At 41.2% G+C, this 26,027-nt stretch overlaps 1 protein-coding gene across 1 annotated transcript in view; it reads left to right on the top strand.

The window, feature by feature from the left end:
- Window positions 1–26,027, top strand: part of LOC145397988 (glutamate receptor ionotropic, delta-1-like) — a 254,064-nt gene that overhangs the window by 95,136 nt on the left and 132,901 nt on the right. The window contains exon 2 of the mRNA XM_080270955.1: window positions 1,931–2,130. Coding sequence (XP_080127081.1) covers window positions 1,931–2,130 — 200 coding nt within the window. The remainder of the gene's footprint in view (window positions 1–1,930; window positions 2,131–26,027) is intronic.

Here is a 26,027-nt window from a genome sequence, read left to right as displayed (position 1 = left end):
ATTTTAAGTACTTCGGTAGTGTGATGAGTAAGTATGGAAATTTGGAAGGTGAAGTGCTTGAAAGGGTAAACAAGGAGGAAAGGTTGCTGGTTCCTTGAAAGCAGTGATAAGAAACAGGGAGTGAGCATGGAAAAGAAAAAGTTACTACATGTCAGTATTGTAATACAAATTCTGACGTATGGAAGTGAAGCATGGACCTTGTTGGAGGGACAGAAGTCAAGAGTGAGGGCAGTGGAAATGAGTTATTTGAGAGGAGAATGTCGAATCGTATGGAGAGACAGACTAACAAATGAAAAAGTGAGCATTGTGTTGAGGATGTGGATGTGATAGGCGGCGTTAGGAGAAACCCATAATCCCATCAATTTATAGGAAGATGGCTCAATACTTCACAGTTCATCTATACTTTAAGACCCATTCACAAAGATTAATATCTCTAAGTCACAACTCCAAACAGCTATCTCTATAAAACAAGACTCATCTAGGATCGCTGAATGGGGACAAAATAACCTTGTCTCATTGAATGCCTATAAAACCAAACAAATAGAATTTACGAACAGACAGATCTTGCCATATTCCTATATTACCTTCAGTGCTACTAATATTTCTGTCTCCAAAAGTTTTGAAATTGTCAGTGCTTCAATTAACAATGACCTCAGCTGGACCTCTCCTGTCAGATTACCTGCTAAAACCACCTCAAAGAAACTTAGATTACTGTACGAGTTTGTACTTTCCTCACTGACAAGCAGTTGGCGATAGTTTATGAGTAATGTGCACTCTCAGCTGGAATATTCCTCACCCTTTTGGTGTGGATGTGGGGAGGTTGCACTGAAGCAACTGACAAAATTCACAATAAAGCTGTTAGAATTAATGATAACTGTGCTATTACAAATAAACTACCTCCCCTACATGTAAGAAGAATATGTTGCCTCCCTTGCATTATTTTACAGATACTCTTATCGCAAATGCTCAGACGAAGTTGCATCCATTGTGCCACCTCTCCATGCCTTCTCCTGTGTGACACGGGCATCTGGTAGTGCTCATGACTGGAATGTCACACTGCTATATTGCAAAACTTCCACCTATCAGAAATTTATTTTCCCCCGAACTGTATCTCTTTGGAACTCGTTTCCCCAAAGTTGTTCCCCTGAAACTTCAACCTGCAGCAGTTCAAGTCCAACTGCTACAGATTTTCTATGAATGGAGGACACTAGAAATCTGGTGTAAGGATTATTTTTTTGTTCATTTGTTTTACCTTCCTCTATTCTATTATTTAAAATAAGAATGGATCAGACATTTACGATATATTTCATTAACATATACCTATACATATACATATCGTACACTCATCGATACATACATATACATGCATACAAAATGTAATTGAATACATAGGTACCAAACCAATCACAAGGGCTACGCCTTGGGCATCAGTTATGAAATGCAAATAATAAAGTGAAGGCAGAACGATGATTTAAATACATTTTTTGAACACATTTTTACAGTAGCTGCAGTACTAATAATACATGTAAAAAAAAAAATTAGGGTTTCACTATACATACATTATGGAATATCATTCTGACAGTTTTAATGTTCATATCCCAGGGAGCCCCTCAAATGTGACAAAATGACCTCACATAATTGGAAAACTTGAGGAAATTAAATGGTCTTACTTCAGTTCTTTTTTGTTTTTGTTTTTTTTCAAAATATGCTGCCATACTGCTGAAAATGCCCCACAAATACCAAATTATGTATCAGACACTGGTGTATCACAGTAACTATGAAAACAACAAACCAATAAAAATTCTTTGAAAGCGAAAATACAAACGTCAACAAGCATGGAAGGTCGAATATGTTCCACACTTTCAAGTGTGAATGTCAAAAACTTCATAGGCTTTAATTATGTCTGGTGTCATGGGTGTTGATATTTCAGGTGGCTGGCGTGTTGCTTGGTCAATCCATGGACGACAGGAAGGTGCGGATGTGGTGGGTGAGGGTGTGGCTGCTGTCCTGGTGGCTGGTGGTGGACATCCTGGCTGTTGTCTACACTGGCAACCTGATGGCTGTCCTCACCATCCCTGCCTACCCAAGCCGCATCCAGACAGCAGATGATCTTGCCAAGTCCCCCTACATGTGAGTCTCTCTCTCTCTCTCTCTCTCTCTCTCTCTCTCTCTCTCTCTCTCTCTCCGTTAAATGAGGATTAAAGAATACTGAGACTGCGAAGAACACGTTCCTATTGACATCCTCTCTAAAGACCATTAGTCATTCCAGTCTGCCAGTCTTTTATTCATTGCATCTATGGGTAATTGTGCTTTCAAATACACACACACACACACACACACATACACACACACACACACACACACACACACTTTTTTTCCCCCGAGAATTACCATGATGGAAAATTTTTAACCCCTCACGATGAATAAAGTATTTGGTAGAAGTAACAAAGAGAAGAAACGGTGCCAAGGCACAGCAAACCCGTCCCCGGCAGTCATTTAAGTGCTGGCATGTAAACACAACAGGATATCTAGTCGAAGATGTCACATATCAAATCTGGAGTAAATCGGGTGCAAATTGACGATTATACACCCATTTGAAATATTAGACCCGACCCACCTCACGCTGACGCCCCTATGGCTAACTGTGTGTGTGTGTGTGTGTGTGTGTGTGTGTGTGTGTATTAATGACAGATTGTAATCACACTATACAGTAAAACACATTGAAGTTTAAGTAATTTTCAGTTTCGACCTTGTTCCGATGGTTTCTGGCATACCCCTGCACCTTTATACATTTTATGTTTTCTATTGTACTTATATTGATGAATTTTTGGACGTCTCTGTGTAAGAACACTCTGATGATTTTTGTAAGTTGTTCAGCTCATGAACGTGGTAGTAGTGAAGAGATTAAAGAAGGCCCTGACTACCCTGTTCCCTCTCAAAATGCCTGACTTGGCCTAAATAAAGTCTTCTGCAGTATAAAACAAGAAGAGGCACCAAGAGAGCACAGTACCCTTACCTTCCGATTGGCCAGTGACCGATCTTTTGACCTGGATTTGTGACCTTGACCTTTCACTGTTCATGCCAAACAGTAGGACAAACCAATGACTTAATAGTATTAGTGATGACTGCTTAGTAATCTTAACAGTAAGTGTGTGGTGAGTTTTATGGCGATGCTTCAATTATCAGAACTCTTATTTTTTTTCGACTTACGTCTATACGTACCATGTTTGTGAGATCTGTCTTCACAAATTTGTCTGTATTGCACCAATGAAAATCGAGATATGGCTACTATGCATGCGTCTGCCATTCAGATTTCAACCCAGCTTGAGCAAAGCAGGAACTTTGGGCACTCTGGAGGTTCCTCCTCTAGTATTCCTTTAATACTCGTCCTCATCAGCATTACAGTCAGCCTTATCATCATTATTCACTATTCCATTCCATGACTCGGGGGGTGATGTAGCAGCAACCTGCATTCTTTAATGTAACCATCACGAAGTTACAGTTTTGTGTTCATGTACAGGGTGACCCAAAATGAATGCAGCCCATAAAAGTGTGTATCATTTATGCAACTGGTAAGAGATTTGCTTTATTTTTACATTCATGTTAAGCTGAGTTGATAACAAAACAGTGTTGAAAGTCTGGGTTCTGCAGTTCAAGTGGTCGTGTTTTTACGACCTTTCCAAAATGTTCTCCAAATGATCACCAGAACGTCGCAGGCACTCCTAAATGCGGCACACACTTTCTACTCTCAGGCATAGTCAGCAGCAAAAACAATATTTTCTGGGGCACAGCATCACCAAAGGATGTTCTTCAGCGTCCACTGGATTTAACAAAATGCACAGCATGGGTGGCCACCACAAATCATGGTATCATTGCAGCTTTTTGGTTCAGGGACAAAGCAAAACAGTCTGTCATGGTGAACAAAGAACGTTATCTTGAGGTCATGAAGAAGTATTGGACGACACTAGGAAGTCGTAGGGGCATCACTTGTGGGGAGCAATGGTTCCAGCAGAATGGGGCCATCCCACAAAATTCAAACCAATCGTTGATCTGGCTGTGGCAACGATTAGGGGCTCGAATGATCATTAGAAGGTGTGACCCTGAGTGGGCCCCACACTCATCCACCCTGAATCCCCCAGATTTCTATCTGTGGGGTTATCAGATGGATCATTTTTTATGAAAACCACACCCAGACAATCAGAGACCTGAACACAGAAATCACGGCCAACATCAGAGCTATCCCAAGAGAGGAGTGTGTCCGCAAAAAATGACAGTTTCGCGCACTGCATTCAGGAGTACCTGCGACGCCGAGGTGGTCATTTTGAACACATTTTGGAAAGGTCATAAAAAAAGAGACCATTTGAACCCCAGAACCCAAACTTTCAGGACTGTTTTGTTGTCAATTCAGCCTAACATGATTGCAAAAGTATGGCAAATCTCTTACAAACATCATTATTATGATCATCTTGACCTCCTCTCCCACCCAAGGGCAGGGTGCTATAAATCACACAAACTTTTATGTGTTGTATTCATTTTGGGTCCCCCTGTATCACGCACTGAACCCCTAGTAGCATACTTTTAGTATGAGTAGGCGACTAATGCAAGGTTGTTTATATACTGTAGTTATGATTGCTGTTCCATAAAGTAGGAGAAGGCACGTAGCGGAAACTTGAGTTGCAATAAATCCAGGTGGATGAACATTCATGGGGAAGGTGACATAAATCAAACAGAAAGAAAACTTATGATGTAGAAATATGTGGATACCCAGCAACGTTTTTTCCTACCATCTTTACATGAGAGAAAATTTCATATCCCTCCTGTTCAAATAATTTTTGTCTATGATAGTTAGCCAGTCTACAAACTGTAGCTATTAGAGGGGTTTGATCACAAGAGGATCCTACAGCTGCTGGGCTGGCCGTGGAGAGGCAGCAATTGTAATTCCCTAGAGACAATTTATAGAGAATCATAATCAACACATTTGGACTGAATAACAGAGAATGCCAGGGCAGCGGTAGACTCACATCGAGGAAAAGTGAAAATTGTTCTGTCGCCAGCCCCAGCTTAAAAGAAACTTCTTTTCCCCAGTCCCATATTGAGTCGGGCCAAATTATGACAAGGAGAGAGGATGAACTCGCTAGTGACATTCACTGCTTAACCCGTCACGTACCGAGGTTTTCCGCACCTATGACATCCCCCAGTCCCGAGCCTTTTTGGAAAATTTTTTTTTTTGCTAAGACTTCCGCTTAGGTCGAGAAACGAAGGAAAATCACAAAGAAAGTGGTTCCCGCGGTCTATAAGTGGTCCGTACAGGTGCGTTTCCCCCCGGCAGGTATGGTGTTCTGTAATGGGCTGGATATGCGTTTACATTTTCTATGGTAAGGAATAATGGGAGAAACAACACACAACACCTCTACATTTATTGAATTTGAACTAATAAACAATAACAGTAACAATATAATGGATTTCAGACACATATATATGAAAAATAAGCATTGTACCATCGCGCGAGCATAGCGAGTTTGGTCCGAGTCGTAACATGCTATATGCTAAGTGTCTGGTATGAGTCAACCTATCATTTTTTCAACTTGTATACTTCTGTTTCAATGACATTTAACCAATTACAACTGTTTGTAAGTGTTTTCAGATGTTTTCATTCATTATGATGACATGCAGCAAAAGTATAGCGCACATCAGCTTAGTAAGGGCACTCGCTATAACTCGTATTTCAACATACCAAATTGTTTTATCACTTTCCAGTTATTTTCCCCTTTACATAGAACCTTTCCTCCACCACTGTAAAGGTTTTCAATTATTTTCATTCATTACAAGGGCATTTAGCGATATGCTAGCGCATATTCACGTAGCAACCACGATCTCAAACACTCGTGTTTCATCATCTACAATATTTATTCACTCCACTTATAATTTCCCACTTACATTACACACGTTTACACCCCTATAATGCACTGTACATACTTACTGCCATTATTTATTCAAGTGAGTGTGAGAATATCGCATGAAAATACCCTCGCAAGGAATGTTTCGACAAACATAATACACACTTATATACTAATTCACTCACACACTTATATAGGTACTAATTATTCACTTTATCACTTGCTGACTTTTATTTTCACTAATACGTGCCTTATTCATTCAACTGAGCGTCAGGAAATCGCATCTCCATACACACGCTACGAATATTTGACTTAGAATATATATCAGCACTTACAATAATTTCAACTTATATTATACCCGTAAGAATTTCCAATAATAATAATTATATAATTACGGGCCGTATTTATTGCACTGAGTGACAGAATATCGCATCATAAAACCCTCGCTATGTAAGTTTCAACTTAGGGCAGATTTATGTACTTACATACAATGTTTTCACTTATGTTCTACCCGTATGCACTTTGTACTAATATTTGGAGATCAACATGACTGATAATTTCACTGAGCGTCTGTCTGTCGCATTTACCTCATAATTTCTGCGTCCTTTCGCATTCACACCATACTAAAATTGCATCAACGTGTGATATTCACTAAAACATGGGTGAATACAGAGACCCACGTCACACTGCATGCACTCATAGTGGGTGTCCTTCCTCTATGTCACCTGGGAATTACTGCACACGTGACACCTGTGTTGGGGCCTAGGTCTGTTTGGCTCGGGAGGGACAGGAGTGGGGAAATGGCGGCCGGATATTCTCTAGGGAGTTTGGGCAATAGGGGCAGTGCGGGTGCGATGTTGGGGCCTTTCAACAAAATACTTTGCAAAGATTTCTCTTGTGAGCTCCCTCACAAACCCTTCAAATGTTTCCTGAACTCCTGTTGCCATGGCGTGAAGGTGGTGGCAGTTCAGAGCAATGATATCTAGCAAGTGAAAGAACAGTTTTTTATACCACTTCATCGTAGTCCTGGCACACTCTACCGTCGATATCATGGAGTCTGACTGGTCCACGAGGCGCATGTTTATATTGTAATCCATAACACACTCAGGTTTCCAAACACGACGCCTGCTCTCGCTACGGTAATCTACGGAATCAGTACGGTGCATCAAGGGGCGGTGAACCGTGGACAAGAGGCTTACTTCTCTGTTGTGGTTCCACATTGTTGCAAGGATGCTGTTGGCTTTGAAGAAAACAACCTCATTCCTTGCAAGTTTCCGCCTTACCTTGGCCATATGACGCCGGTTCACCTTTACGGTTCCACAGACTCCCGTTTCATGCGTGTGAAGATAACGAGCGAGAAGAGGGCTAGTGTACCAATTGTCCAGGTAGAGGACGTGACCACGATGAAGGTAGTCTTCTATCATCGTCTTAACCACTGCTCCCGACAGTCCAATACTTCGATCTTCTATTATGTGTCTGTGTACCGGTGTACAAGACTATGTCTTGCACGTATCCAGTCCTACAGTCGCACATAACAAAGATCTTGAACCCAAAACAGTGCCTTTTGCTGGGTATATACTGTCTGAATGAAATATTGCCTCTCCACAACAGGAGACTCTCGTCTATGACGAGGTCTCTATAGGAATAGAATGAGGAAAGAAAGGTTTGCCTGAGGTGATCAAAGACCAACCTAATTCGCCTCATTTTATCAGTGTTGTATGCATTTGCAGGGTCATGAGCATCATAGAAATGGAGGCGAGTTAGAATTTGTTGAAACCGATTACGGCTCATCACTTGACCAAATATTGGGGTAAACATAACAGGGTCCCTAGTCCAGTAAGCAGGAATTCTATTCTTTCTTATAATACCCATCAAAAGGACCAGGGCAAAAAATAAGAACATTTCTGGAAGGGGGACAGGGTAATCATAGATGATAGAATGCCTACTCCTTGTTCCCAATCTTTCACTCTCTAGGCGCTGGGCGCTTGCAAACAGGTTGGTTTGGTGTACAATCTGATCAACAAATGCCTCACTGAAAAACAGGTGGAAAAAATCCAACCTGGTGGAATTACGGTGAATTCCTGGAGCAATGCAGCCAGATTGCCTATGCTCAGTGAAGGGGTGAATGATGGGAGAAAAATCACTCCCATCCTCCCAATCCCACGACACAAATCCCTCGTCCCCATCATCCCCATCACCGCCTTCGTCTGGGTGGGGAGGAGATCCTGGTTGGGGAGGTGGGGGAGAAGCAGTGCGGAGGGCTTCCCCACTGTCACTCCTTTTCCCTCTGCCTTTACCCTTTCCCTTTCCCTTACCCTTACGGCCTTGAGGAACATTAGGGGGCTGTGGGGATGAAATAGGGGAATATTGGGGAGCAGAAGACGTGCTGGGGAGTGGTTCCTCCCCACCTTCCCCCTCCATGACAACACCACGTGCTTTCTCACACACCCTAGCTCGACCACGTGTTAGGGGATATTGGGGAGCATAAGACGTGCTGGGGAGTGGTTCCTCCCCAACTTCCCCGTCCATTACAACACCACGTGCTCTCTCACGCACCCTAGCTCAACCACGTGTTAGGGGATATTGGGGAGCATAAGATGTGCTTTGGAGTGGTTCCTCCCCACCTTCCCCCTCCCTCACAACCCCACGTGATAAGGAACGCACCTGCACCGACGCACGTGATCCACTACGCTGCCTCACACTACGTAGGGCAAGCAATGATTCACTCATGTCACTCTCACTTTCCCTAATCCTCCCTCGACTTTCCCTTTCACTCCCCACTCCCTCCACTTTACTTCCTAGCTCCCCAAACAAAATGCTAGGCCCATACCTGCTCATACGACGTGGTGTGAGCTCTGGGCCACGATGTGTTATTACCTCACGTCCATACCACGTGGCAGCACGTCCCATGGCTCTGTCATCGTCCTCATCCTCGTCCTCGTCCTCGAATTCTGGTTCCAAATCACGCTGGGGATAGGGATAGGATATTGCACGTACCTTCTTTGCCTGCTGCCCCTCTCTAGCAGCACGGTAAGTCACGTACTGCCGCTTCCTGGGAGACGGAACTTCCTCGTCACTGCTGGTGGTTTCTTCCTCCTCTGGCTGCACATAATCCTTGTCCATATCCTCGTCATCCAGTGGGGAATCACTGTTGCTGGTAAAGGTGTCCAGGGCGACTTGAATTTCGCTGTCTGAGAGACCTCTCTTAGCCATGTCTGAGCAGGACCGTGGCTACCAGGTGAGTGGACGAGTGGTGGGCTAGCGCGGGTCGCGTGGGGTCGCTGAGTGTCCCCGCCTGGTGGCAGGTAGGGGAAGGTCATGCGAGGGTACATATTGCAAATCAAGCGCGAATTTTGAAAATTGTCGAAATTATGCATATTGCAATTGCAAGACGTACCGGTACGTCGCTGGGACTGGCAAATGCAAATCGTTGCAACGTACCCATACATCGACGGGACGGGGCAGGTTTAGAACCAGAATATTTCAGATATCATACAAATATAAGTAATTGTATGATATATATTTTCATCGTTAGCATTAATGAAACATTACAAAAAATTACTCATTTCTGAGTGACATGAAAATTATGCCATGCTCATTAACAACTTCATCACTTATGGCATAAATGTAAACGATGTATGCAGTGTATAATTACCTCCAGTTTCTGTGAAAACAACTATCTGATTTTTTTTTTAATTGTTCGATGTATTATTTCAATATATGTAAAAAAAAAAAAATAATAAATTTCAGTGTTAACAGCTGGTAACACTGCAGTTATCCAAATTGCCTCATAAGGCGAGAGGTTGGAAAAAGTCTTAATTATCCTTTGGAATGCTCGAGTTTTCATCTATAGAAGAGTAAGCTATGGCGTTAGCTTTAATAATGCTGTATGTAAATAGCAGCAAAAGACTGTAGTAATATCAACATAGCACTTTGAGTGCCTGTGGGTGTGTAATGTAGTTACACCGTTTATCAATCATGATACCAGAGGCAAAAATACAGGGTCTGACTAAGTAACAAGTGATAGTGTTCACATGTATGATAAGTGTTATATGATTGCTTAGTACAAAACAGTCAGGGATGCTGTAAATCTGTAATGAGTTCCCAGGAGATGTCCCAGCACAACAAAGACAGAGTGAAATTAAACTGTAGGATGACAAATTCATCTTGTATGATTAAATATTACAGCCTATCATTTATGGCTATGTTAAATCATATTCAAATCCTCAGAGGTAACAACGTCCCGTATACGACATAATAGATAACTCGGTGGCTAGGAAGATGTTTTCATTATTTAAAAATGGCTCTGGCAAAGGTGGATAACTAGCAAGAAAACTTTAAATCTTATGCATTTTACCTTTCTATGCAATTATCATAAAAAAAACTAGTGGATTTTGCATAAAAATTATGAAACAAATTATTATCTAGCACATATTTTGTCAAAATTGGCACCCATATCACTGGGAGAGATACCCGTGCTGACTGGTCTATGATCAGACTTACTCCTCTATGAACAAACCACATATGGTCAACGTCAGAGACATTGGATACCATTCGTTGTTATCTATAAGCCAAAATAAAAACAAATGTTTTTCAGTCATGTGGCTAACAATACAGTTTTCAAGGAAGACTGGGTGGGAACGAAGTTAGAACTGTTATTCAAATAACAGAATGTCCCATTCATGCCTCAGGGTGGAGTCAAATGAGAGGTAACAGCCTTGAAAATTCATATTACATTTTCTCTGCAACTTCCAAATAACAAATAAGAATGACAGTATTCATTATATTAAGTCATTATAATCGGATCAATAGAAATATAGACTTTACTGTTGTGGAACACTGTCATTACCTTCTATACTCATATCGTTCCTTCTTTTTTTTTTTGTCAACCACTATGTAGCATTGAAGTATGCTGTTACAGACATAAACTTCCAGTGCAAAGTTGCCTGCAAGGTATAACATAGAATATGTTTTCTACGAACAGAAAACATTTTAAAAATTATTTGATTACGAAAAAAAATTCCATACACATTCTCACTGACAAATCTTGCTTTGCCTGACAATACCCCAACCTTCACCTTCCCTACTTCCGATGTCACATCACCTTGCTAAACCAATACCTTCCAGTTCACACACACACACACACACACACACACACACACACACACACACACATACACTTTTACCATGTTATAATTAAATTTCTTATTAACCCTTACACCGTGGGGTTGTTTTTGCTTGACTTGGTGTCTCGCAGGCATATTCGAGCTCCGACAGACTCTCTAAAAATATTTGCCAAAAATCAGTTATTAGTCCTAGAATATTAAAATTAAATATGCCTATGGAACATACCTCCAGCTTTCTCCTGGGATGTTTGTTGAGCCTTCGTCGAGTACCGTGGGACTTGTGGAGACCTCTGAATTTGGGTAACGAAGTCTCCACTTTACACTTCCCGACAACCCATAATATGATTACCACAGCCTGATATTATCACTAGAAACACTATTCTATGATTCTCAAATAGTTTGGAATCCACACTCCAAATAAAAGCACTGTGAAAGCAATGAAAATTACAAGCACGTATGACCTTCCCACTTGCACCTGTTCTCCGCTGGTGTTCTGTCATTTATTATTCAAAAAAACACTCACACTTTATAGTTCTGTTACTACATAACACTTATATATATCTACAGTCTTTATCCATAAGTTTCCTTCAGTAATAGTAGTTTATTGTCACTGTAGGCTTTCAATTTCTCTTTCAGTAAAATACGTAGCATTCACTTTCTTGTCTTGTATACTACCATTGAGAGTGAATGTCACTTTCACTTCCACTTTCATAACTCCCAGTATTCATACAGGCTAGAGTGAAACTTTCACTTTCATTATTCCTAGTATATATACTCGTATTCTTATATTACTACTCATTTACATTTCTGTTTACATTCTCTATTTTATTTACATTATTTACATTTCTATTTTATTTACACTATGTTATGCACTGTCACTTGCAGTAACTTATAAAACTATTTTCCACTGTTCACTTATATTTACATTCATTGCTTTCACTTGCTGTTTACACATTATTTACATTTCAGCTTGCACTGTTTTACTCACCAGAAAGATCGTAGTCACTGTCTGTCATTTTCATTTAAAAAACAGCCAGTTGACGTTCCACAGCAGTCACTTAGCCCTTTACCTCTTTCCACACGAGGTTCAACAGGGGGTAGAGGTCACAGGGCCCTTTGCATGAGGCTAAAAAGCGGCAGAATTGGGCAGGCGCAAATCCGATGTGGTTTCACCTTGAAAGACGACAATAAACTGAATACAGTGTGGTGGCCTAGCCGCCTAGGGGGAGTGCAATCCTGCCAATGTCAGCGTGGTGACAGCTGCTAATATATACGCTATGAAATTATTGGCAGGAAATCTAGACAATACATAATAAGTTAGGTAGTTCCAGGTGAATGTAAATATCACTTAGGCTTCTCCCTTCCTTTCTTTTATATATCTTTTCTATAAGAATAGATTATACGGCATATTTCAAGGGGAAATGAACAGCAAAAATTAGCGAACGAGTGCACGTAAGGTGTTGTCAGGTGATAATTAGCCAATTCCATGTGTATGGCACTATCACTTACCTTATTTCTTTTTTGTATATATTATTTCGTATAAGAATAGGGCATAGGGCTTATTTCAATGGATGAAATCAGTGGAAAGTTCCAGGGAAGATTTACTTAGCGTAGCACAGCCGGGCAGGTGAGAGGAGAGGGTAATGGAGGGGAGGTAGGGAGGGGAGTCAAGAATGGGGAAAAATGGCTCAATTGTCAACAATGGATGGGAGTACAGATGAGATTAGGAGTGCTGACTAGTGTTGGACATTGGCAGTACTGATAGATGATACAAGCCACCACTTGAAAGCCCGGGCGAATTTAAAATAACACAGAATCACAAAAGTGACGCCCCGTAGTATGATCCCTTGCTCCCAAGCATCACAGAAGTGATGCCCCGTGGTTAAGGGGTTAAAAGCACAACATTCAATAGAAACGTCGTACTGGTGGCAATATTTTCAAGAAAGTTCTACCTTCATTGTGAATATCATAAACGTGTTTTAACCTATCACGTCCAGGGGTTGCTTTCACCATCCAAACCATCAGCAGGTGTTTTTCTTAAAAATCAGTTATTTAAGCCATAGTTTCTCAGCTGAAACTATAATATTATAGTATAATGTTATAATAAAATGCTATAATCATAATAATAATATAATAAAATTACTACTACAAAACACTAGATCATTTATTCATGCCACCCAGACGTCCCCAGGTCCTCATGTATACATGCCACCTGGACGGGATGGGTTAAGATTTACATAGACTATTATCACAAAACTTTATAGTAAAGTATATTCCCAGACTGTAATATATGTGGGAAGCTGCCATCCACTCATCTGATGTATTGTTCTCTTCAGGTGGCTGTGCACTGCATGGCACACCAAATGGTCTACTGTAACTCTGGAAACCAACAGCTACAGTGGAAGATAATCAAATAACCAAATGAGGGATGGTAGTTTAATGGGTTAAGGTGTTTTAACTGGGTGGAGCTCACAAGGGTTTTCGTCCAAGGAATAGTAGGAATTAATTGCTCACATAAGCTCAGTGAAGCTGGTAATCCTCGCCTTAACCCTTACACAGCGGGGATGTTTTTGCTCTCCTTGCGCGTCCTGCGAGGATATTTGTGCTCCGACTGACTTTTTAAAAATATTTGCCCAAAATCAGTTATTACTCCTAGAATATTAAAATTGAATATGCATATGGCACATACCTTCAGCTTTCCCCTGGGATGTTTGTTGAGCCTTCATCATCTACCATAGGACTTGTGGAGACTTCTGAAGTTCGGTAAAGAAGTCTCCACTTTACACTTCCCAATACCCCGTAATATTGTTACCACTGCCTGATGTTATAACTACAAACACTATTCTATGAATTTCAAGTAGTTTGGAATCCATGATACAAAAAAAGCACTGCGAAAGCAATGTAAATTACGAGTGCATACGAGCCTTCCTCCCGTGCTGGTTCCCCAATGGTATTCTGAGGCGGAGCTGTCATTTATTATTTATAAACACACTCACACTTTATATTCCTAGTACTTTATTACACTTATTTATATATACAATATTTATCTATAAGTTTCTTTCAGTACAAGTAATTTATTTTCACTCCAGGCATTCATTTCTTGTCCCGTATACTAGCGTGGAGAACGAATCTGTCACTTTCACTTTCATAACTCCCAGTATTCATACATGCTAGAGTGAAACTTTCACTTTCATTACTCCTAGTATATATATACTCGTATTCTTATATTACTTCTTATTTACATTTCTGTTTACATTCTCTATTTTATTTACATTATTTACATCTCTATTTTATTTACACTATGTTATGCACTGTCACTTGCAATAACTTATAAAACTATTTTCTACTGTTCAGTTATATTTACATTCATTGCTTTTACTTGCTGTTTACACATTATTTACACATTATTTACATTTCCACTTGCACTGTTTTAGAGTCATCAGAAAGATCGTAGTCACTGTCCATCATTATCACTGATAAATTAGCCAATTGATGTTCCACAGCAGCCACTTAGCCCTTTACCTGTTTCCACATGAGGTTTAGTAGGGGTAGAGGTCACAGGGCCCTTTGCTTGGAGCTAAAAAGCGGTGGAATTGGACAGACGCGAATTCGACGTCATTTCACCTTGTAAGACAACAGTAAACTGAATGTTGTTGCCTAGGGGCAATGAAGGGCTGCCAATGTCAGCGTGGTGACAGCTGCTAATATATATGCTATGAAATGATTGGCGGGAAATCTAGACACTACATAATAAATTAGGTAGTTCCAGGTGATGTAAATATCACTTAGGCTTCTCTCTTCCTTTCTTATATATATTTTTATTATGAGAATAGAATTTCAAAGGGAAATAAACAGGGAAAATTAGCGAACGAGTGCACGTGAGGTGTTGCCAGGTGATAATTAGCCCATTCCAGATGTATGGCAGTATCAATTACCTTTTCTCTTTTTTTTATATATTATTTTGTATAACAATAGGGCAAAAGGGCACATTTCAATGGATAAAATGAGTGGAAAAATCTGTCCAGCATTTGTGTAGTGCAACGCAGCTGGTCAGGTGGGAGGAGAGGGTAATGGAGGGGAGGTAAGGAGGGGGAGAGTCAAGGACAGGAGAAAAATGTCTAAATTGTCAACAGCGGATGGGAGTACAAGTGGCATTAGCAGAATTGAGTATAGCTGGACACTGGTAGTACTGATTGATGATACAAGCCACCACTTGAAAGCCCGGGTGAATTCAAAATAACACAGAATCACAAATGTGATGACCCGCGGTATGATCCCTTGCTCTCAAGTGTCGGGACTAAGAGGCCTTCCTCCGGTTAAATATGCTCCATATGAGGCACAGACAAATTGATTAAGGGATAGATGGATTACTCATAAAATTATGTGGCATATAAGAGGTTGCATTCCCTGGTAAATGTTATGACAAACCAAGTCTCTATTGCCAATACACACCTGCATGTGTGTGTGTGTGTGTGTATGTGTGTGTGTGTGTGTGTGTGTGTGTGTGTGTGTGTGTGTGTGTGTGAGTCAAAGTAAAAGGGATAAACAAAAATAAAATTAAAAATAAACTATACAACGTTCAAAACCACAAAATCATCTATGCCATGGCCTTACCATCGATAAACCCAACAAAAAATCGTTCTCCTATACTAAGACACAAAGAGACAAATACGTAGGTAAACCTAATTAAACATCCACCAAAGACTTACACTCATGGATAAAACACCTCATCCGACAGACCACAAACGATTGCAAATGTGTTATGCCACTACACATTGCACACCTGCATTGATCACCTGCTGATTGTCAGCTAAGGCATTCGGATTCCCACAGAGACATCAATATATGAAAGAGAACCAGACTAAACAGAAATTGTTCCATATACGTCAACTGTCGGCCCTAATTTCGGAAAACTTATGCAAACATATGAACAATAAGAAAAAAAAAATCCCAACAAAACACCGTCGACTGCAAATGTCCAGTACCCCCTAAATTGCACACTTACACTCATCATCTGGTGATGTCAGGCACGGCACGTGGTTTAACACAGGGGACAGCAGTATAAGGAAAAGAACTGTCAGAGGCAGGCAGTACTTAAAATACATCATCTGACAGACCCAATTGAATAATAAACTTTATGCATTTTTACAGTCGACAGAAGCTATAACCAAAACATTATGCAAGTAACATCATTCTGATCAGTTTGGTCTCCTTCAAGAAAGCCATCAATAAAACAGTCATAACAATATTCCCATCACCCAGGATGGTGGAAAGGTGAAAGGTACTGCTGCTGCGCCACAGCAAATTACTCGTATAACTAAAGCACATTCACGAATTAACGGACGACAGCACAAGATGATATGCCTGACAGATAACACTACACCACTGATGTCACAGTGTGGCGAAAATTGTCTTTAAATATAATCGCTTAAGGGCTGCCTTCGGTGGCCTCTGTCTAATGTCAAAAGGGCAGAAGTTAGTCATAAGTCTGGAACCGGTAGTCTGATTGGACTGGAAATTGTTTTATTCTTCAAGTTAGAACATTTTAGCGGTATTTTAACAAAAATTGCACTACATGCGCCGGTTTTTGCTGTGTTATGGTAATGAACTGACAAACACATTATAATATAGATGGCAACATACTATTCATTCTTCAATGAGCCAAAACTCGCTCTTCCAGGCAACTGGGATGGTTGGAAGAATCCCAGCACCAAGGAGTGGCTTGCAAAATAGTAAATTTAGCATGGTTCACTGACCTAGCCAAAGATGTATTGATGTCTTTCCGAGAGAGAGAGAGAGAGAGAGACTCAACCGTGGATTACAAGGAACATCCCATGTCCTTTTGAGCTCCACAGCCAACTTCGCAAGCAAGTCATCATGCTCATTTCCATATACAGCATTCGACCATTTTCAGACACTCAGATCAGCGTTAAGGGTTTCTCTCACAAATGCAATTTATTTATAATGCGACCCTGCATCACATGAGATTCCATAGAGCATGAAGCTATTGCCTGAAGGGTTAACTTAAAATCTGAAAATGTGACAAATGAGTCATGCTTAGAACTTATGGCATAGTTTTTGGTCAGTGGCAGAAAGTTCACAGGTAAACACAGATGCAAAAGTTGGCAACTAAAACTTGAAAGCACATTCAGTTCACCATACATTAGCACCAACACACTCACTCGACTTGGAGCCATTCATGTACGATTGGTGGGGCCCACTTACGGATGGAAAACTGAAATCCCCACTGCATGGCCCACTGATGGATGGAATCAAGGGCAGCTTGAATCCTCCCAGCTGAAGATTGTGTATTACGGGAGTGCCATATTGCACAATCATCAGCACGAAGTGTGTATTTAATATTCCTTGGGCTAGGAGCTGATAACAGACTATCGCTGATGATAATTTGAAAAAGAGTCGGAGTAATTACACTTCCCTGAGGCAACCCGTTTTCTTGGGAAAATATATTTCAAGCTGCGTTACTGAGCAGTTTGACAGGGGAAGTTCTGTCCCTTGTAAAACTGGAAATAAAAATGGGCAAATTACCCCTAAAAACATCAGTATTGAGCTTCAATAGAACACCATGTTGCCAAGTCATATCAAAGATTCTATTAATATCAGAGACATGTTATGAATTCTTTATTCACAGATGCCTCCAGATTTTAATGCTCCAAATTTATCATATGATTTATTAAACTTCTGTATTCACGGGAGCAACACTATTGATTATTTAACAAATGCAAAACAATGGAAACCTATCATTAACCATTCGTTTCATGACCTTACATGGACAATAAGTCAACACAATAGGACGAATGAAATGGGATTCATAAGACAACCAGCCTGTTGGGGTGTTGTTATGGCTTGTGCAAAGTGTCGTGAGTTTGTGAAAGTTCAAGAAACCCAAAGATCATTGTACAATGCTAACAGCTTAATAAGGATGTCCTGATTAACATGCTGGATCATACCTTACATGATGGTATCCGGTTGAAAACTTGCGTCTTAGCAGGATTTCATAGGAAGGAGAGGTTCATACCCCCTGGGGGTAGGGGGGGGTCAAGAATACTCCCCCAGTATCCCTGTTTGTGTATGAGGGTTAGTGCCCCTCCCCGGAAAACAACTAACTAAAATGACGAACAAGAAGAATTGGAGCAGATGGGGGACGTGGAAGGTGTGTGCAATATATTCACAGAAGAAATATGTGCAGCATGTGATGTGGTGTGTGGGGTGAAGAGAAGACGGAAGGGGGTTCAAGGAACAGCATGGTGGAATGAAGTGGTGAGACAGGCTGTGGCACAAAAGAAGAAAACATATAATGAATGGATAAGTAGGGGCGTGGAAGAAGTTGAGAGGCGGAAGAAAGAGCTATATGTAGAAAGGAAGAGAGAGATGAAAAGATTAGTAAGAGAGAGTAAGAAGACAGTGGATGAGGAATTTGGAAGGAATTTGAGTGTAAAGTGGAGGGAATGTAAGAAAATGTCGTGGAAAGAGGTAAAGAGAGTCAGACAAGGGGGGCAATGAAGTTAGTAGGGGAGTGAAAGATAAAATTGGTAGATTACTAGTGGAGAAGGAAGAAAAAGTGAACAGATGGAGCGAACAGTTTAATGAATTGTTGAACATAGAAACTGAAAGGAATGCTAGTATAAGTGGCTGAGGAATGGCTGGGAGAAGGAGGGAGGTGAGAAGACAGGAAGGAATCAGTAGGATGGAAGTTGTGGAAGAGCTGAAGAAAGTCAAAATGGGGAACGCCCCAGGAATTGATGGAGTGTGTGGTGAAATGTTGAAGCATGAGGAAGAGATAGTATGGATGATGGAATGGATGTTTAAGATGTGCAGACTGGCCTGGGAGGAAGGTAAAGTCCCGGATGATTGGAAGTTAGGTATAATTATTCCCCTGTACAAAGGGATAAGTGTCTAAAGAAGGGAAAGAAGTTGTATGCGGCTTTCATGGATTTCGAGAAAGCATATGACAGGGTGGAAAGACAAGGATTGTGGAAAATATTAAGAATTTATGGAGTAGATGGGAAGTTGCCGAATGCTGTGAAGAGTATGTATGAGGGTGCTAAGGCTGTAGTGCATGTGGATAGTGAACTGAGTGTGTTTTTCATTTTGAAGGTTGGGTTGAAACAGGGATGTGTCATGTCTCCATGGTTGTTCAATCTGTAAATGGATAGGGTTATGAAAGAGATACAAGGTGTGGCAGTGGATGCTGGAGTGACCCTAATGAGTGAGGGCAGTGCTTCGAAACTCTCTGTACTGTTGTTTGCAGATGATATTGTGTTGTTCAGTGAAGACCAAGGGGAGCTGCAAGGCTTGGTGGATGAGTTTGGGAGAGTGTGTGGGAAACGAAATTTAAAAGTGAATGTAGGGAAGAGTAAAGGTATGGTCTTCGAAAGAGGTGAAGTCAGTGAATGTATAGTGAGGTTGGATGGTGAGGAAATGGAAAATGTGAGTTCGTTTAAGTACTCGGAGAGTGTGATGAGTAAGGGTGGAAGTTTGGAGGGTGGAGTGCTTGAAAGGGTACAACAAAGAAGAAAGGTTGCTGGTTCCTTGAAAGCAGTGATAAGATATCGGGAAATGGGCATGGAAGTGAAAAAGTCACTGCATGACGGTATCGTGATAGCAACTCTAACATATGGAAGTGAAGCTTGGACGTTGTTGGAAGGACACATGTCAAGAGTGAGAGCAGTGGAGATGAGTTATTTGAGAGGAGTCTGGGAGTCACATGGAAAGACAGGCTGACAAATGAGAATATAAAGGAGCATTGTGGTGTGGATGTGGATGTGATAGGAAGCATTAGGAGGAACACACTGAGGTGGTTTGGCCATGTGAAGAGGATGGAGGGTGAGAGACTGACGAGGAGGGTGTATGTGAGTGAGGTGGAGGTGGGGAGAGGGAAGGGAAGGCCAAGGATGAGATGGAGGGATGGAGTGGATAGGTAAATGAGAGAGGGAGGGTGTGAATTCGGAGTGGGGCTGTGAAATGGCGGGAGACAGGGTGATGTGGAGGCGATTTGTTTGCGGCCACCCCATATAAGGGATTAAGACGTCTAGCAATAGACAGATAGATAGAAAGGTTCATTTCGCTTAAACTCTTGGTTATACAGGGAGTCCACGTCTTCTGTGTGAAAGGCTAATACTCGTAGCTCAGCCATGCGTTTATGGTCTTGGATATGCTGGATATAGTTGGCTGAGAAAATTATATGCGAAAATCTCCTGGCAAGGATGTTAGCTACGTCTACAGGATCGTCATAGATGTTGTTAGTCACCTGCAGAGTTGTCGTAGGGATATAAGGACGTTTATTTTTCAGTATTTGAATAGTGGACCAGACCATCCTGAGTGAGGTAAGGTAATTCACAAAGAATACAAAAGGACGCCAGGAATCACATTTGGCCCCTCTAATTATTCTCCTTGTCTCAGCCCTTGCTTGTTTGTATGCAGTAAAGTTTTTCTCAGAAAAATGACTGCAAAAAATACAGTATCTCCTATTACGTTTCCTTAATAATTGGTGGCAATCTGGTTTCCAATAATGAACTCTGTGCTTCCCATGATTTGTAAAAGTCTTGGGATTTGCAGCCTCAGCCGCATGTAATATGGAGTTGGTTAAATTTTGTACTTTTACGTGTATGGTCTCTCCACATACATCTAAGTTGGCAGTCCTTGAGAAGGATCCCTAATCATCCCTCCAAAAGTTAAATTTTGGATGAGGAGGGTCCGAAAGGACGTCACTTATGTATGAAAGACAAATGGGTAAATGATCATTTTCCAAAGAGTCTTCATAATGCTCCTACGAGAAATCTTGATGTATATCTGGGGAGGTCAGAGAGGTCAATAACCGAAAAGTTACCAGTACATTCATCTACACAAGTCGCTGTACCATCCTTCAGAGGGCAGAAATGGGAGTATAGTTTTAGGTCATCTGCTTGCTTTTCGTGAGCATTGATCCTCAAGCTACTCCACTGTTTGTAATGGGCGATAAAATCACCCAAAACTAACGTATTTTCAGGAATGCAGTCAGAAAGTGATTTTAAAGAATCAACTTCAATGGGACATGTGGTGGGCGGTAAAGAGAGCAAATAGTCAGATACGTGTTATTAAAAATTTTTCTGCAAAGGAGTTCTCAGAGTAGAATTTAGAACCATTTTCTTTGTGGATGTGATTGGTGTGTGTATTGGCAACTCTGTGATCATCATGTCTTCTGTATGAATGATAGTGTCTGAACTGTGGAGGATCAGGTGATCCTTCAAGTGAGTCTCCTGCAAATAAATAATGTCTGACCTGTGTATTGATAGCAAAATTGGTATATTGTGTAACTTGTTGCCATTACTCCTACAATTGCACTGTGACAGAATGATTGCAATGGCTTAGGATTTACGAGGGGGGCCAGTGTGCTAAGCTGTTTTATGTTAGCTGCCTTCAGGCAAGCAACCACCTAGAGACTATCCCGGTGCTTGCCAAAGGAAACCTCCACTGTCTCACCAATAAGGAGTCGTCCAGACTCCCCCGAGGAAGAGCTACCTCTCCTCTCCCTCGTTGGAGCAGTAGCGTGTAAGACATGAGGACGCAAACTGGTGGGCAGGGGGGTGAGATGTGCTCTTCTAGAAGTGTTAGGTTTTTGGTTCTGCTTATTAGAAGTAGAAACAGCGTCTTCAGAATATGAAGAACGAACAGGGATATCAGTAAGAGAGTTGAATCTCACTGGGGGAGCAGATGTTGCAGCACGGTGAATGGCAAGGGTGCTGGGAATAGGGTTGGTTTGTGTTTCCGCAGTGCATATCTCGGGACACGACACAACTACAGATACACAAGAAACCTTTGGTTTGGGAGTTGCATGCAACTCCCTCACCATCTTCCTAACATCATAAATAGATATGCTTCTGTTGCCTTCACTGTGCAGACCTCCTCCTCCTCCTTGCACTTGGGACAATTCCTCAAGGAAGTGGAGTGAGCACTCTTGCAGTGAAACCAATATTCATTTTCAGATATACTGTACAGTAATCTACTACACGACCCACAGCTGCAAGTTTCTTGCACAATGAGCTAGTAGCCTGACAAGACTCTTCATGGTGCCTAGAAATTTGACATTTAGAACAATGAAGAGGATTGCAAATGTAGCGTCTGACGTTTACAATTTCATAACCAGTCATGACATATGAAAGAGAAACCCTACCAAAAGTCAGGTCATGGTCTTCATCTCGTGCCTTCTGTGAATGTAGTTAGAAACCAAGCATCTGTGACATCCTGCTGAGCAAGCTGATATACGATGCCATTCTCTTCCATGACCATGAGGTGCCCACAGGTGATAATACCCTTGTAGGAATTCATAGACTGCGGAATCAACATCGTAATAGTGGATCTTGCGCAGTTTAAGGACATATTTAACCTAGGATGAGTTACAGTTTTAATCAGAAGGTATCTGCTCACTTTTTTTTTTTTTTTTTCATTTGTTCTACCTCAACAGAACAACCATCAGTCACCTTTTTAATGATGAAAGGAGGGAGGCTGGGTAGAGGAACTGAACTAAGGGTATGTAATGGAACAAATGATGCATTCTCTACTGGGACATCAAACAGGGTATGAGTCTGACATCTTTATGACTGGTTGCAGCCAGTCCAGTCAACATTCATACCAACATCAGGACTACCTCCCCACCAGAAGGGTGAGGGGTGGCAAGCGTGTCCACGTGAGTGAGCACCCTCACCCCCTTCCAGGAGAAGTGAGTAAGATAAAGATAAGCAAGTGACAAGATTCCCAGGGTAAAACACCTAAATCTGAGACTGACTTCTCAAACCACTTCAGGGGGCCACGTCTATGCTGATTCTCAACCCAGAGTGATCAGAGAAGGGGATTCTCCAAAGGTGAATAGATAAGGGCAATCTCAGTAAACAGTCACCTACTGTATCTCTAAGTGGGGAAAGGAGGAGAATTAGAATTAGCTAGAGGAGAATTAGAATTAGCTAGTCTAACTTAAATTAAATGTAGAAGTTTTGATAGAAAATTTTATCAGCTTTCTAAAGAGACAAATCCGGTGTTGATATGATTTGTATTTTCGAGAAAATAGCCAAAAACTGATAGCCATTTTTGAAAAAAAAAAAAAAAAAAAGGAGCTCTAAAACTGAAATTTTCTCGAACATGTTATGTTTTTATTGCATAATATTATGCAGAATTTCACCAGCTTTCTAATGACCTTATAGTTCTCGAGTAAATCGCCAAAAACGACTGGGAACTCACGTCCGTACGTCACTTTCGTGATGTGCGCACAACATACGCAATATTCCCGCCTATGTAACAACGAATTCTTGTCATAGATATTACATTATGTCGTGTACATACGTAGAATTTACTGCTCTTTATCATGGTTCTTATAGGAAATCGATACGTCCAATAGTTTTCAAGCAATTGGCCGACAAAGTGAGATTACTCCTCCAAGCGCTTTCGACTTTACAGAAAAAGTCTGTTCCCCCAACTTTTCCAACAGAAAATGCTCCCAGAGGCTTATATTCTGCAAATGAACAAACGTAGAATTTACTGCTCTTTATCATGGTTCTTATGGGAAATCGATACATCCAATAGTTTTGGAGTAGTTGGATGACAAACGTAGAATACTCTTCCTCACCTGCACGCAAGATAAAAAACATTCTTTCTCTGCCTCACCCACGGCTACATATTTTCGCTTGTTACGTCTTATTATTTTCTTTTTTTACTCAAAGTATACACGTAAAATATCATAAGATTTTTTATAGTGCTGTCAGAAACTCGACGTGACCACTAGTCTTTTTGCTAGGTTCTATACTGAAGCTGAACTTTCTTCCATCTCATATGTGTGTATGTAAAAAACATTACTTATTTGTGTAAAAAATATTAAACTATAGAAACAGGTCAATATACAGATCGACAAAATACAGATAACTCACATCCTCCAGAGGTGTTGAGATGCTGGCAGTAGCTTGAAGATGAGGAGTTGTGTAGTGTGTGAGCGTGTGCATGTGTGGGTGAGCGTGTGTGTGTGTGGGTGAGTGCGTGTGTGTGTGTGTGTGGGTGGGTGCGGGTGTGGGTGAGTGTGAGTGCGTGTGTGTGTGTGTCTGTGGCTGTGGCGTATTTTCTTCTCTCCTTGTGATACATTTGCCTAAAACACATGCGATGCACACAATAGATTTCTCCATGAACACTTGCCGCACGACATACGTATGTATATGTGGCTGTGGCATATTGCTTGTCTCTGACACTTGCGTTTTGTTTTAGCTAAGTCAGTCAATGCATGAAATATTTCTCTGTGAACACTCGCTGTGAATCTATTGTATTGGCACACACCACACTCCTTCACGAACACCTGCAGCATGTTTGACGTATTTTTCACACAATTCCATACGCATTTTCACTATCAGAATCACAATAATTCCATCCCCAAACACCTCTAATTCTTCCTTCCCGACTATAAAAACTGTACGTGATGCCTGCCCCATTCCACACTATGGTTCCATAATTTCACCAAGCCAGCCACAATATCTTTCACACAAAATACAGTTTAGGCATTGGCTTCATTACATACGTATTTGTAATCACGCCATAGGGCCTTGGGGAGGGCAAGAGGTAAAACCCCGCAACAGGGAACACGCATATCGGCTCCTAAGCCTAACGCTTGATAATGGACACAATTCCTTTTTGTGAAATATAACTATGTTCCATCGACAATATCACATACAAATATGCTCACAAATATTGCATTATCACACTGAGTCCATAGGGGCTTCGGCTCAGGCAGGAGGGGGAGAATTAGTAGGAGTTTAAAGGGACAGTACACCCGACATAACCTCACCACCTGGCTGCTTGGAAGAGACTGAGGCTTATCGCTACATGCTGGGCCCCATGAGGCAGCTCAGTGTTGCAAATGCCTTACCATTGGAAAATACCGTACTCGCTACAATGCTTCAAAATTTGACGCAATATCGCCAGAAACTTAATTTTTGGCTAATTTTTTTGTGTTTAGGAACGCGATTCAAGTGACTGATCATCTTTAAAACAATCCACATGGCACCCGAATCGTGTGACTGACACTGAGAGGGTTAAGTAGACATGAGACCACATTTCTGTGCTTTTTTTTTTTTTTTTATCTTAGCTCTTAATGGGATTCTTTCAGTACTTTTCTGACTGTTAATTCAAGGTTCGATGTTGTTTATTTTAAAATTGGTGAAAACCGTTTAAGAGTTAGTATATGTTTACAATCCCTAACAGCACTGAAGGCAGATGGCTTGCCATCTAAGAACGCCATTATTGAACAAAATTACTTTTATCAGTATCTATTTATCCAAACCTAACCTAAATTTTCATAACTTATGCTAACCTAACCAAACTTATCTCAACCTAATCTAACCTATCCCTTAGGTAATCATATTTTCCTTGTTTATTGATGAATCCTCTTTGTTCTAGAAAAAATAATGGTAGATTTGGCTACAAAGTCACTGAATCGTTTCAGAGGCAGGTATTTTCTTCAACCCCAAAGTTCAGATGACAATTACAGCCATCATCTATGTATTGTGATCCCTACATTGACGTATGGAAGCGAGGCGTGGACCTTGCAAGAGGGGAACAAGTCAAGAGTGAGAGCAGTGGAAATGAGTTACTTGAGAGGAGCATGTGGAGTGACGTGGAGGGACAGGTTGATGAATGAAGAAGTGAAGGAACGTTGTGGGGTAGATGTGGATGTGGTTGAAAAAATTAGGAGAAATACACTGAGGTGGTTTGGACATGTGGAGAGAATGGAGAATGAAAGACTGACTAAGAGGGTGTATGTAGGTGAGGTGGAGGGAGGGGTAGACCGAGGATGAGGTGGAGGGATGGAATTGAGAGGTATATGAGGGAGGGGGGGGTGAGCTGGGGGGAGGGGAGTCAAATGGTGGGTGACAGAGTGACTTGGAGGCGTTTTGTCTGTGGCCACCCTTTGCAGGATTAGGGCGTCGGGCTATAGATAGATAGATAGATAGATAGATCTTTGTAATCCTTTCAG

This window comes from Coenobita brevimanus, chromosome 44 (assembly GCF_032717465.1).
Source record: "Coenobita brevimanus isolate Jiangsu-jjx chromosome 44, ASM3271746v2, whole genome shotgun sequence".
Lineage (NCBI taxonomy): Eukaryota > Metazoa > Arthropoda > Malacostraca > Decapoda > Coenobitidae > Coenobita > Coenobita brevimanus.
This window is presented reverse-complemented; position numbering and strand designations above follow the sequence as displayed.